Source organism: Acanthopagrus latus, chromosome 17, assembly GCF_904848185.1.
Source record: "Acanthopagrus latus isolate v.2019 chromosome 17, fAcaLat1.1, whole genome shotgun sequence".
Lineage (NCBI taxonomy): Eukaryota > Metazoa > Chordata > Actinopteri > Spariformes > Sparidae > Acanthopagrus > Acanthopagrus latus.
The window spans coordinates 7,925,503-7,939,000 of NC_051055.1; the positions used below are offsets into that span (position 1 = coordinate 7,925,503).

At 42.1% G+C, this 13,498-nt stretch overlaps 1 protein-coding gene across 1 annotated transcript; it reads right to left on the reverse strand.

Moving 5' to 3' along the window:
• Positions 1-6,191: 6,191 nt before the first annotated feature.
• On the reverse strand, positions 6,192-9,635 carry eny2 (ENY2 transcription and export complex 2 subunit). The gene is made up of 5 exons (XM_037076003.1): positions 9,360-9,635; positions 9,035-9,117; positions 7,775-7,845; positions 6,907-6,981; positions 6,192-6,520 (listed from the first exon to the last, which is right to left on the reverse strand). Exons 2-5 carry the CDS (start codon positions 9,100-9,102, stop codon positions 6,447-6,449), a joined length of 288 nt encoding a protein of 95 aa, XP_036931898.1. The 5' UTR covers positions 9,103-9,117; positions 9,360-9,635; the 3' UTR covers positions 6,192-6,446.
• Between the last annotated feature and the right edge of the window lie 3,863 nt (positions 9,636-13,498).

Here is a 13,498-nt window from a genome sequence, read left to right on the forward strand (position 1 = left end):
ATCTGTGTTGTCCTTTCAGGTCAGTTTATCAGTTTATTTAGACATGAAAATGAGGAGAGTTTCTCTTCTGATTAAAATGTCTTCCCCAAAACTGCACAGTGCACCTTTAAAGATGTTATTAAAGGAAACATTGACACAAATATGATAATATTTGTTCATGCTGATGGAAAGGCAGGTGATGTTTCAAAGTCTGCAAACATTTCTGGAACTTCACAGCATAATGGTGTTGCAGCATTCCACTAAAAATCTGAAGTAGATGGGGTTTATAAGTTTTTGGCTCCATACAGCTTAATCCAAGTCTCCAGAAGCCAAGAGGAAGTCTGAAATTGATTTGAAAAGATGTTATTTACACACTTTTTAAGGCTGAATCTTCATTGTAGCTGCTAAGCTAAATGCTAAACCTTTAATTGAAAGATTGGCTGGGCACTGGAGGAATAAATAATGTCTTTTTCAAATCAATTTCGGATCCCTGGGCTTCCACACACTTTTGCTGGAGGAGCTGCATGGATCCATTGTATTTATTTTTCTCTGCAGCTTCCATCCACTTCAGTTCCTTACGAGAATGCTGCAGGTCCAGAAATGTCTTGTGAACTTGGAAAAACTTCACATGGCTTTCTATTTCCTATGCTTGGGGTGAGTAGACAATGAATGAATTCTCATTTTTGGGTGAACCTTTCCTTTAACTCAAGGAATCGTTGGAGTATAGCATTAGAGGGCCTTCGAGACACCTCGGCTGTGTTCACACCAGTATGTATTGGGTTATTAATAGTTGCTATGATACCCACATCCTCTCTCCCCGCTCCTTTGTCAGAGCCTCCTGTGATTTAGGGCACTATATAAACCCTACTGGGCCGGCCCTCTGTCCTTTTCTGGTTGCTGTTATTGTTGCGCAGCACAGGCCACGGTGTTTGGCTGCTCCAGCTGAGAAGAGAGCACCTACTGGGCTTTTCCCATGATGATGAGAGCCGCTCCGCTCGGCCCGGTCAGCGGGCAGTGGACGAGGGCCCCCGAGCTGCTCCCACCTCCACTCTCTCCCCTTCCCTGAGGCCTCTCCGAGCCTCCCCCTCCTCCCTCCCTCCCTCCCTCCTCCTTTAAGTTCCCCCAAGTCATGATCTGGCCCGTAAATTAGTACGGGGAGAAAAATAGGTTCTGTAAGATGAAACTGGGTTTCTGCGCATATCAGCACACGACTCAGGGGAGACAAGAGAGAAGAAGCAGGCAGTAAATCCATTGGAGTCCACTGATAGCGCCTGTTTGCACAGCCACTGCCGCTTCCTTTGATCAAATGGCTGGGGGAGCGGGGGGTCGTGTGGCGCTGCCGAAGGTCAGCTATATATTACACTCCTAAAAGTGATTACTGAAATTCTTAAGTGAAACCATTCTGCTGCCAGGGTGTGCTCTAATCCCCTGCAGCGTTGTCTGGGCCGGGGCTGGGGCCGGGGCCTCTCTGTGGATCTGTGCGCCCAGCACTCCTTTTCCCCTTCCCCACTTGTGTTTTCTATCATCAGAGCAGGGCCTAGAAAGAGCCCCCTACATGGAAACATGGCCTATCCAGTTGCAATATCAACTGCTGGGGCTCAGGAAAGAGAGAGAGAGAGAGAGAGAGAGAGAGAGAGAGAGAGAGAGAGAGAGAGAGAGAGAGAGAGAGGAAAGGTAGTGTCAGGGAACAGAAATATGCACACACTTCAAAGGCTGGGGCAGCAAATTAAGGGTTAGGCATTGGACACGACAGTAAGTGGCCTTTACATCAGAAACAGGGTAAACAATGTCTGGCTTGTGTTTCACTTCTTTTCCTCTGTGTTGTTGCACGGGGACCCCCCGGCTCTCCATCTGCACACTGGCTGTGCTGTAGGTAGAGCACTAAAAACAGCTCAATGAAGTTTTCTTTCTTTCTTTTTTTTTTTTTTTTTTTTTTTTTACATTGAGCAAATCATTTTCATCAATTGAGCCATGATGACATGTTCGGTATCCGTGCCACCGGTGTGTGTAAATGAATGGAAAATCTGACACCGTCCCGCAGAATGAGTGCGAGAGTATGTAATGTAATAAAGGCTCTGTTAAAATTCCGCAATTTATGACTGGTAGCTAATCCTTGCCACAATGTTGCAGTGTATCAAATCAATTACAAGCACTTATAAAACAGAAGTGCTGCTTTTAAGCGCGAGACAAACAAGCTTCGGGAGAGAAGGCTGTGTGTGTGTGTGTGTGTGTGTGTGTGTGTGTGTGTGTGTGTGTGTGTGTGTGTGTGTGTGAACGCAAGCGGCATCACAGCTGACGTGGAGCCAGCCAACACGATCCAAACAAGAATTATGTGAAGTCATGCTCTATGAAACTTTATACACATTTGCTGATCATTACCTAAGATTGCTTTGTGTTAACTTTGGCAGGGCGACTCTTGGCTCTCGGATCGAAAAGAGGGATGATGTATTTCCTCTTATTTATTATTTGCACTGGGCTACTGAGAGGGAGCAAGGGGGAGAGAGAGAGAGAGAGAAAAAAAGTTTGAGTTCGAGTGGTATGCCTGCGACTGGCGCGTCCATGCCAGGAATAACAGAGCGAGACTTGCTCCTCGGCCTCATTAGTGTGTAGAAAACAGTTCCCAGGAGACACAACAGAGTGTAAATACATTTAAAACTCTTTACACTGCAGGATGCTACACAGCAACTTCTCCCTACTTCTGCTTCCCCTCCTCCTCCTCCCGTTAAAACGAGAACGTAAACGGCATCGAGTGCTGCAAGTGTGTAGGCTTCAAAAGAGTTGCAGCCCCATGTTGCACGTCTCATAAATTCTAGTGAGGGAATTCAAAGAGAAATTTATCGAGCATGGCATTCACACATGTTGACAGTAAAGAGGGCCAACTGCACACCGGGTCTTGGGAATTTGTAGGAGCACATGGCCCCCTTTTTTTGCTTTGAAACACCCTCTTTGACCCTTTGTCTGCTTATGCAATGCCTTTGCCCTTTCCATTATGAAAAAAGATAGGGAAATTTATACGTGACACAAAAGCCCATAGCGGTGTCCTGTAAATTAGAAATGTCAGATATACTGTTGTAAACACAGAGAGATTTATCTTTGCGGGCTACATGAGCGGGGCTGGAGGTACAGTATTTCATGGACGGACCATTACCCCCTGAAGCAGGTGCACTGTTCTCCCAAATAAGGCAGTGTGCTATAACATCATCATTTCCCAACATTTGTTTGTAATATGAAGGAGCCCCCTGCCATCTGTTTCCACCCCGCTCTGCCTTTTTCCCCACTTGTTTGTACAGTAACCGAGGTGTTTATGGTCTTTGGATGCTGCCAATTTCACTGGAGAGAGGGCCGCGGAGCACCTATGGGACTCAGCGCACGGGGGCCACACTTTTGGCCCCCGTCGCCTATTGACACAGCTGCTATCACGCCGAAAATGATCCGATTCCGGAGGGTGCTGAACAGATCTGCGCACACTTGCCTATGCGCATGCATCACATGTTTGTCTTCTCCTTTTAAACGTCATTAAGCGCTCCTCAGACACAGCTGGATGTTGACTTTGGTGAAATAGTGGCGCTCGGGCCCTTTTTGTTGTCGCTTGACTTACGGTGGTTCATTCAGGGGCTGCCTCGCAGGATGCTACAAAGCTTCCTCGCTATCAGCTGCTGCTGTGATCACCACAACAGGTCCTTTAGGGTTCATTTAAATCTCCTGCCTGACACATCCAAGACTTACAGTCCCGGGGCCAGAGAATAGGAGAATGGGAATTTTTAAATCATGTTTTCCTTTTATTTGGACAACTCCGTTCTATTTTTTTTTTTTTCTTTCCTTTTTTTTATGATGTGCGGAGTCATCTGGTTACTGTACAGCTCCTCGGCAGGGCCGTGCGGGTCCTGAGTGATGGAGAAAAGCTGAGAACGGAGAGTGAGAAAGTAAATAAAAATCTGTATGATAATAAATTGCATCACTGGTAATTCTATCCAGTGCCGCTCTGCAGTACGCGGGGGCCCGGAGAGATCTGCTGATAACATGGGGATTGATGTGGGCCATTAAAGGAGCGTGTGTGCCGTTACATTTGGCCTCCACAACAGCACTGTATATCAGCATGTTGTCACCTGGGCTGATGTCACAGCAGGTCCTTCGGCTAAGAAAACACACTCCGTGTCTTGGGTGGGTGACCAGCGCCGACTCACTCACTACCCACTAATGCGCTACTCGTGCCGAGGGGTGCGCTGTTTCGGGTTCACGGCCCCTCCGAATGTAATCCATAACCAATTAGGCACTGTGCGTGTGTAACTATAGAGACCTTTTCAACAAAACAAAATGATGTGGTTCAGCATGCGGACGGAAAAAAAAAATAGCCAAACAAAAGGCCGCTTCAGGACCAGACATTCCTGTAATGGTTCTGGTTTTATTGAGTTGATGAGGAGGTTATGAAGCTGCACGACAAACTCAAAACACAGGACACAAAAGAAAAAGAAAAAAAAAAAAACATACACAAGTTTGATTTGGACAATCAGGAAACTGAGCAGAGCTTTTCATGTGCACTTGTTTCATGCAGGACACACAGAGGAGATTTAAACTATCTGACAACCAGTTTCAGTGAAGGCAATTCATCCCCCGGTGCATCCACTGCTCTCTGTGACTGTTTATCTTTTCGTGATCTCTCTCTTGTCCCCCCCCCCTCTCCTCCTCCCCCCCCTCCTCCTCCTCCTCCTCCTCCTCCTCCTCCTCCTCCTCTCTGTTGGAAGGGAAGGTTCGTGTTATTCCGGGATGTAAAAGCAAAGCCAGGCTTGTCATTACAGGATCGCGGGTTCTCTGGATTTAAGTCCATTTAATCAAAGGACAGTGTTAATTCACGGCACCAGCTGGCCGTGATTCATGCTACTACGGTAAATAACTGTTTTCTTCCCGTCTGCCATTTCGTTTTTTTTTTCCTTCTCTCATTTGTCACATTTTTGCTCTGGCTCCATCTTTGAAGGACCAGGTGTGAAGCTGCATGCTGGGACAGCACACTAAACGTACAGTTTGCTCCTCATTAAGATGTGAAGAGCAATGGAAAAGGACTTAAGCACATTTGATGAAGTGTCCCCACAAGACTTTATTTTGTTTGTTTAATACTGAATTACATGAGGGCCTATGGTGAAGCTAGAGGGAGAATATCAAAATGACACAGACAAACTATAAGTCATTCTGTCTCTTTAGCTACTGGAGATAATTCAGTTACATTATAGTGATGATTTCAGACCCATATAAAGATGTTTTAAGACTACTGCAGTATACTTAACACACATCAAATAAGACTTTATTTATGGATCAAATAATAATCCAACTTTCCCCATGAAATTAACTTCATACATTGTCAGGTCATTTTATTGTCTTATGTGAGTAAATGGAGACATGTTCCTTGATACCATAATAGTGAAGAGTTAAACATTTTAATGTAAGTGTCATTAATATTATCTTTAAGTATATACTTCCTGGGTTGTTTCATGATGACACCAAACACAAGCATGCGATCAGTCACTATGTCTCCACCCAAAGCCAGCCTAAAAGAAAATCTATATAATGACCATTTAAAAAAAGTTGAGCTAATCAGAAACTTTACTTTAGCAGCTTATCTTATACAGAGAAGACAACTGTGGGTATTATTTACGTTAGGTGAGATAGTTTTGTAACATGCCTGAGTTTGGGGTTAAAGCACCCATACTGGCAAGGTAAGTACACTGAGGAGTCCACATGTATCAGAGGCTTAAATCTGAGACTGTTAGAGTTTCACTTCCATTGTTTATATTTCGAGCTAATTTTGCATTAAAAATAAACATCAGAAAGTTGAAAACATGGCAAACTCAGTTCCAGATAATGTGTCCAAATACATCTGAAATGAGGCTAAATGAGCCTGTAATCCACTTATATTTAGTCCCTAACTTTTTGTATACTTAGTCCTCATGGGTACATTCGGATGGGAAATGTGTAAGGCATACATTGTACTCTAAATTGACATAAATGAGACTTGCTCCACAGAATAATGGCTAAAAAGAAAGTACTGGAGAAAGAGTTAAAGTTGGGTAGGACCTGAATGTTGTGCTGGTTTGCTAACTAGCCATCTCATAAATGCTTCCAGACAGACCATATAGCGGTTTGCAAGTATAAGAAAAGAAGAAGAAGAAGAAGAAGAAGAAGATTTAATACCTTCCCAAAAAGACTTTAAGACAATAACATGCTTTCTTTTAAGGCATTTTATTAGCAAATGTTACTGTTGGACACTTCTAAAACAATGCAGCCACCCTGTGCATTTACCACTGTGGTAAAAGAACGAGTTAAAACACACAACCAAATAGCAAAGTGTGAGTCAGTATGTTACAGAAATGCATGATAATGAAATAGAAACGTTTAAAACTCAAGTACATTCATTCTTTAAAAATTTTCTTCTGAATCATGACAGTATAGGCAAGTGGTCTAAAGGAATACTAACATCAGGTGGCGTGCTGAGCTAAAAAGGCTCGTATTCTGTGGAGAAGCTCTTTCTTGACGCTGTCTGGCACCAAGGCTGAGAGAGAGAGAAAGAGAAACACATCCATCAGTACTGCTTATTCTTTCACAAAGATGCAGTTAAACGCATTTAGTGCTGCAAAACTCTGGAGTATATGCTCACACCCACATTCATTACTGGACACATAACATCTCGTGACTGCACCACCTCCTACCGAGGCTACTGTCGGTGAGGTAATTGGTATGTGCGTACACTATGATAGCTGCAAATTGCTAAGTTTAGATAAAGGCCCTTGTTGTACAAAAGCAAAAATGTTTTAACTTGACTGTACACTAAGCAAGAAGAGTACTAACATGTATTTAATAATGTTGTCTTGTCTAATTAGAGAGCTGACGGTGCATGTGTGTCACCATCAGTTCTTCCAAATAGTCCAGTTAAGTTACCTCTTCCTTTAGGAGTGATCTCTACCATCAGGTCCTCCACAGTCACGTGCTCCAAGCCTTTTTCTTTGATTACCTCTACAAAAAAAAAAAGAAAAGAAAAATAGATGATATTTTCACTAAAGCTGCACAATTAATCCAAATATTATCAAAATGGCAATATGGCAGATTGCATAAGCTATCTGTGGTGCTGCAGAGATGTCCTGGCCTATAATTCTTGTTCTCAAAATATACATGTTTGTTTGGTACGGACCTCAACAGATGACCCATCATGATGATTATAATAGTTTTTTTCAGTAAAAATAAAAGTTGTGATGCAAAAAATGAACAATCCCACTAATCATGATTCTTTTTTCCTCCATACATTTAGCCCTAATGTGAAGCATAGTAAGAATTAGCCTTCCCTCTGCACATTATTTCTATCAGTCAAATACATATTGACTTTATTATGTCCCAAATCATCCTTATTCTCTGATCTCTGGACAATTTATTGCAATTTTGAAGGTGTTTTGCTCACTTTGAGTGTTGATCTGTTTCATGCTTCGATGGCAGAACAAAGTGAGGGAATATACATGAGTTATGATGTTGATTAAACTCCATAAACAATTTGGACACTTGGCACACATAAGACTTGCTGACATGTTGCTGCAGGAGAACCGCAGGTGAAGCTAATGCAGTTAATGATGACTGAATTCCATTTAATTGCTTCAGTTCAGCACCCTGACACTGTGCATGCTGGCTCAGTGTCACACTGTCTGGGACAGTTAGATAGAACAAAGCCATCGTTAATGATATCAGCTACAGCTGTGCAGAGCAACTCCATGACTGTTTATGCTATGCGTCTGAAAAAAAACAGTACTGAGATTTGTACCTTTGCAGTGAGCCTTCATCTGGTCCTTCCATCCACACTCAGTGAGCTTAGCCCTCAGTAACTCCTTCAGCCTGTCAATAACAAGACGACACGTGTTCCACTGGTTATTTTGGACCCGATAAATCCCATTTCTGTTATGCTGACAACAATACTATGCACCACTTGAGTTGTGCAGACTGACACTTTTTTTTTTTGCATGCCACCTTGGAGGAACCAAATCAGTTCAGTATTCAAGGCATCTGCTGAGTTAGTTCCTCGCCTGTGGTTCTGCCTTGTGACAGCTGGCAACCTCTCCATCAAAACGAACATGTTGAGAATATCAAGCCATACAACTACACTGCTGAGCAGAGCTCAAGACATTGTCCTCGTAGACTGGAGCAGCATTAGTCAGTAGTTTGTCATGCTTTCCCCTAAAATGACCACTCTGTAGTACTGGAGGAGAAGAAATTCAACCTCATGAATTTAGTAGTTAGTGTATTAATGAGGTAAGAATACATATGTTCTCAGCGGGAAAATAAGATCCCCAGAGCACTGTTTGAAGCTAGAAAGGTGGCAGGGTCCGCCACATACAAACAAAGTAAAACAGGATGACATAGTGTTGTCCTTTATCGTCACATTGTGTATTCAATTGATGTCATGAAAATAAAACTGATATGCTTAATAAGTGTGTTTAGGTATAAAAAGATAAATTAGTAAATAAAGATCTTTCTCTTCCAATTAAAATTCCTTTCCCAAAACTACATAGTGCACCTTTAACAAATAAAGGTTAAGGAATAAAGTTATTCTCAGAAACATTAAAAACACTACACCTGGTATTGCATGACTTTCAACCCAGTGTCAACCCCAAATGTCTTTAACTTCATCAATCAATCAAGGAGGACACTACTATGCAGTAGTTTTGGTGGCTGGTGAAAGTAGAGCCACCAGAACCACTACAGACAGCTTTCAGTACAGAAGAGCCGGTCTCTGTGGTGATGGTAGTAGTTCAACTGTAGGGAGGAATAACAGCAACAGTGCAGGTATCGCGAGAGTAGAGTAAAAACACTACAAGAATAATTATCCCTCTGATAGCGGATTAAGAGAAATATACAACTCAAAATGAGTAAGGGGCTTTATTGAGTGTGATATATGTCAACACTATTGGTACTACGCACACGCATATATGCACCTACATGCTAATGTCGAATATAGAGCAACAAATACAAAAGCAGCCTGTGCATGGGCTGACATAGCTGAAGATAAAGACAGACGATGTGTCACCTCTCTCGCTCCCCCATCTCTGTCAGCTTCTGGTTTATCGTTGCCTTCATCCTGGACTCTTTACTCATAGTTTTCCAGATTTCCTAAAAAAAAAAACAAGACAGGTATGTTAACGCAGCCGAGCTCAAGTCGAGGGAAACCGGCACAGCAAAGTCACTTTACACGACGTAACGTAGCACGTCTTCGTTAAACTTCTCAAACTCTCGAAACGATAATATTTGTTTTAAGATGGCAGGCAGTTGTGTTTTTAAAAGCCTTGAAGTGCAGGTCAGTAAGTGAGCGTCACTGGCCCAGTCGGAAGCTTCACTTATCAATATATACTTACACAGTGAAGTATGAAGAACCTTGAAGGAGGTCTCACTCAGTTTTGTTCCCTGCGTGGCCAGACTCTGTGGCGTACATGGGAAAAAAAAAAGAAAAAGAAAAAAGTTAAGATGAAATAAGGTTAAGTAGCGCTGAAAACACGACGGACATGTTTACAACAAACATCACAAAGTCCGACAGACGCTACGAGCGAAACTAAACTCAGGTTCAAATGCAGTCTAGCTTCAAACTCGCTCTTGATAAATCATTCGGGAAAAACAGAGGCTGAGCTTTTGATTTGTTTTTTTCCCCCCATCAGATACCACCTTCCGACAGGAAACACGGACGGTGGCGACAATGGTTCCTATGATGCATTAATTGTAATACTGGGTTTCACCACACAGCGGCGCTGCTGGCTAATGCATTTAATCACAGTCAGTCCTGTAGCGGGCTGTGACCTCTCACCTCAGGGATCAAATCAGCATTTCATCATCACTTCCTGACGGTACTTTACTACAAATGTAGTTTTAAACATTATCAACTAATACCTGGGTTCGACTCCAGCCTGTTGTTTTATATCATACTTAATTACATTTGTATGAATTTGTTCAACCACACTGATACATTTGCTAACTAAATGTGTAGTCATTAGATTTCATTAAGAATTAAAGAACATAAGGTATAATAAACATTTCGGTTGAGATGGGAGGTCAGTGGTGTGTGTACATTATTTTACAGTGCGGTAACAGTGTTTGTTTGTTTTTTGAAGTGCACAGTGTAGTTAATGTGAAGTATTTATGAATGTGTTCTGGTTGAAGCAAGTACACTCAGTGTTAGTGTTTAGTTGAAGTGGGGTTGAATGTAGTGTTATTTACTTTGTTTCCAAATGCAGTAAGGCCAGGCCCCCTTCCACAAGTACCACTTGTGAGAGCCTTTGACCTGCTGTAGAACATGCTCAAGTTGGATCTCAAGGAAAGGATAACACCCTTTAATGCTGTGGAGCGCCCTTACACTGCCGTCAACCGCCTGATGAACTCCACATGCTTGAGTAAATAGTAGGTGTGTATGTGCATGTGTCTTTCCGTGTCTGAGGACATAAGGGTTTTTGTGTTGAGCTGAGTCTGAACTGTTGATGTATAGTTGGCATCTCATGTATTTATTTGTTTTGACCTTTTTCTTACCTTTTTGTAAGATGTACTGAGAGTTGCTAAATTGGTATTCACCAGATAATAGTTATAGTTTTGATTTTGATTTTGTTTAGTTCTGAAAAATGATCATTATAAATATCTTGGTATTGTATCTATGATCATCGTATGATTACGATGTATTTACTGCTCACTGCCACTGCCAAATTTTGCTGCACTGAAACCTTGAACTATGAATCCTGGGAAAGCAAAAAAAAACTACACACAAATTAAAGTCCTTGAAAGCATGGACAGAAGATTCAAACAACTTCTACTGAATACAAATAGAAAGGAGGCTGTTGCTGAACAAAGCTGATAAGTCTCCATGAATACCCGAGATTCACACCTTTGATCCACTTTGATAAAAGCACTGTGCAATTACTCGGTTGAAGGTTTCCCTTTTGGTATGATCAACATCTGGGTCACAACAGCATCAAACTGTCAGCTGCAGAAAGATCAGGCTGGCCAAAGTAAACACAACCTCTGGTAAATGTTAAAATAAAATCCACATTAGCAAGGCATGAAATGATATCAAGGTGAAATACAATTAATATGGTTCCTGGAGCAAACAGAGAGGGAAATTGGGTGCAGCAGGATTTGAGCTGTGGGCTCAGTGATGTGGCATGATGTGAAACTGAAGGTGCCTCTCCAACTTGACTGACATCAGCCAGTCCTTTGTGGTGCCCAGGAGCCCAGAGGAACTGAGTCATGGCCATTTGTTCTTCATTCTAGTAAGAGAGGCTGTACTAAGAGGCCTGTGGCAGCACTGACGGGCATGCAGGGCCGAGTGGCTTTAAAGGCAAATACTGAAAACAACAAAGACTACATATCTGATAGATGCTGTAGATAAAATACCTTTTGTTGAGCCTAACTTTTGGCAACACTGTGTCACGGAGATGCTTCTTTGCAGAAGGCACTGGAGGGCTTATGAAGGCAGAAGGGTACATTAAAACCCTGCTGCAACCTTAATTTGGTTTTCCAGTAGAAAAAGAAGAAATGTGCAAAGCAATGGCTGGAAAACAACAATGTCAATGTCCTGGAGAGGCAACATCACAGTTCAGATGGAGGGACTTGAAAACTGCTGTGTATTCACAGATCCGTGCAAGTGGCAGAGCTGACAGCAGAAAACCAAGTTTATTCTCCTGTGACATGGGTGATGCATGTAACATACCACCTTTTCTTATAGGTCAGTGCACACAGGTTTCATTATCAACCAGTATTTTGGCAGGGCAGTAAATTAAGCATTAGCTGCATGTGGTGGGGCACCAGCAAGCAGGAAATGCTCCAAACCCTGGTCAAAATGTAACAATTACATAATAAATCATTTCTAGCAGGGAGAGTAGCTTTCTGTCTGCATGTCAATGTGTCTTGTTTTCTCCATTTTAAGGGCAACAGTTGTTTGCATTGCCCGTTTTCTCTGACTAGCTGGGCACTATAGAGGACGTTCATTATGTTTTCTTGACTGGAAAGGCACTGTAGAGGGCACTTTGTCATGTTTTATCCACTGAAAGGGGATATTTATCATGTTTTGTCAACTGCACAGGCACTACAGAGGACACTTAATAACATAATCCACAAAAAGAACAATGTAAAGGGCACTTTATGTTTTCTCCACCAGAAGGCCACCCCAGAGGACACCTTATCATGTTTTCAACACTGAGAGGGCACCCTAGTGGGCAACTTATGACATTTTCTTCAGTAGAAGGGCACCCTAAAGGGCACCTTAGCAAGTTTACTCCGCTAGAAGGGCACCCTAAAGGGTAGTGTTTCATATTTTTGACACTGGAAGCACACCAAGATGGGCACCTTATGATATTTTCTCCACTACAAGGGCACCACTTTTTTTCTAGCACAACCAGCAGTTTGGGCACATGCTATATTTTACCCTGATTACCTGTATCAGAAGGTTTTTTTTTTTTTTTTACCAAACCAGAATAACTCTGCATTCATTAGGTTTAATGGATCACCTGTAACACCTCATCAAGGTAGCCCTTATACTTTAGTTTGATGTCAGGACACTGCTGTGATCCGCTGTAGCTCTAAACACTGGTCATGGTGCTTTCATCTTGAACTAAACTGAACAATCTGAACCAGCAACAGACCGAACTACTTTGTCATTTCACAGCTGAACTAAGGCCAAACACAGTCAGTCCATTAACATGACTAAGCTTTATGGCTTTATAGCAAATGAGTCACTTTCTTGAGCACACGCACGCATGCACGCACACAAACTTCCGATACAACATCACAAAAGACTGATCCGTGCACTGTGAGCCCACCTGTAGCTGACATCTGAACGTCAGCAGTCACCGTCAGTCACCAGCGAGGGGAGCTCTGATGCAAAAGGTACCGAGTCTGTCAACAACACTGAAGATACTGTGCACTCAGTTTGAGAAAACACTTAATTTCCATGTATTTAACACACACATCTGAGACTGTGTTTGGATCTGTTTCCATTGTGTTACATTTGGAATAGATTTGAAAAAAAAAACAAAAAAAAAACGAGATTGAAACATGATATAAGCATCCCTCGTCTCCTGATGTGAAAACTTTTTATTCTCACTTGTCTCGGGGAACAATGCATCATTCAAACTTGCCTGCTGTTGCTGGTTTTGCATTATTAAGCATTGCTGAATTAATGAACAACATGATAACGACGTGACAAAAGAAATGCAGAAACACCCTTGTCTTTCATTTGGTAAATAAGTGATTACTTTAAGTGTACACATCCAGCTGTCTTTTTCATGTGAACAGTATAAAAACTACTACTTAAAAAAAAAAAAAAATCTTTCTTTGATTCAATGCCAAAGTAGGCGTCTCACATGAATATCTACCCTTTCACTTTTATTATCATTTGCAAACAACATTTCCCTTTTTCCCTCTGCAGTTATATCCTTTCAGCATCAAAACCTCTTGCCTGTAAAGTCTTCTTGTGCCCTGCCTTGCTTTTTTTGAGGTTATCAGAGTATTCACCGCT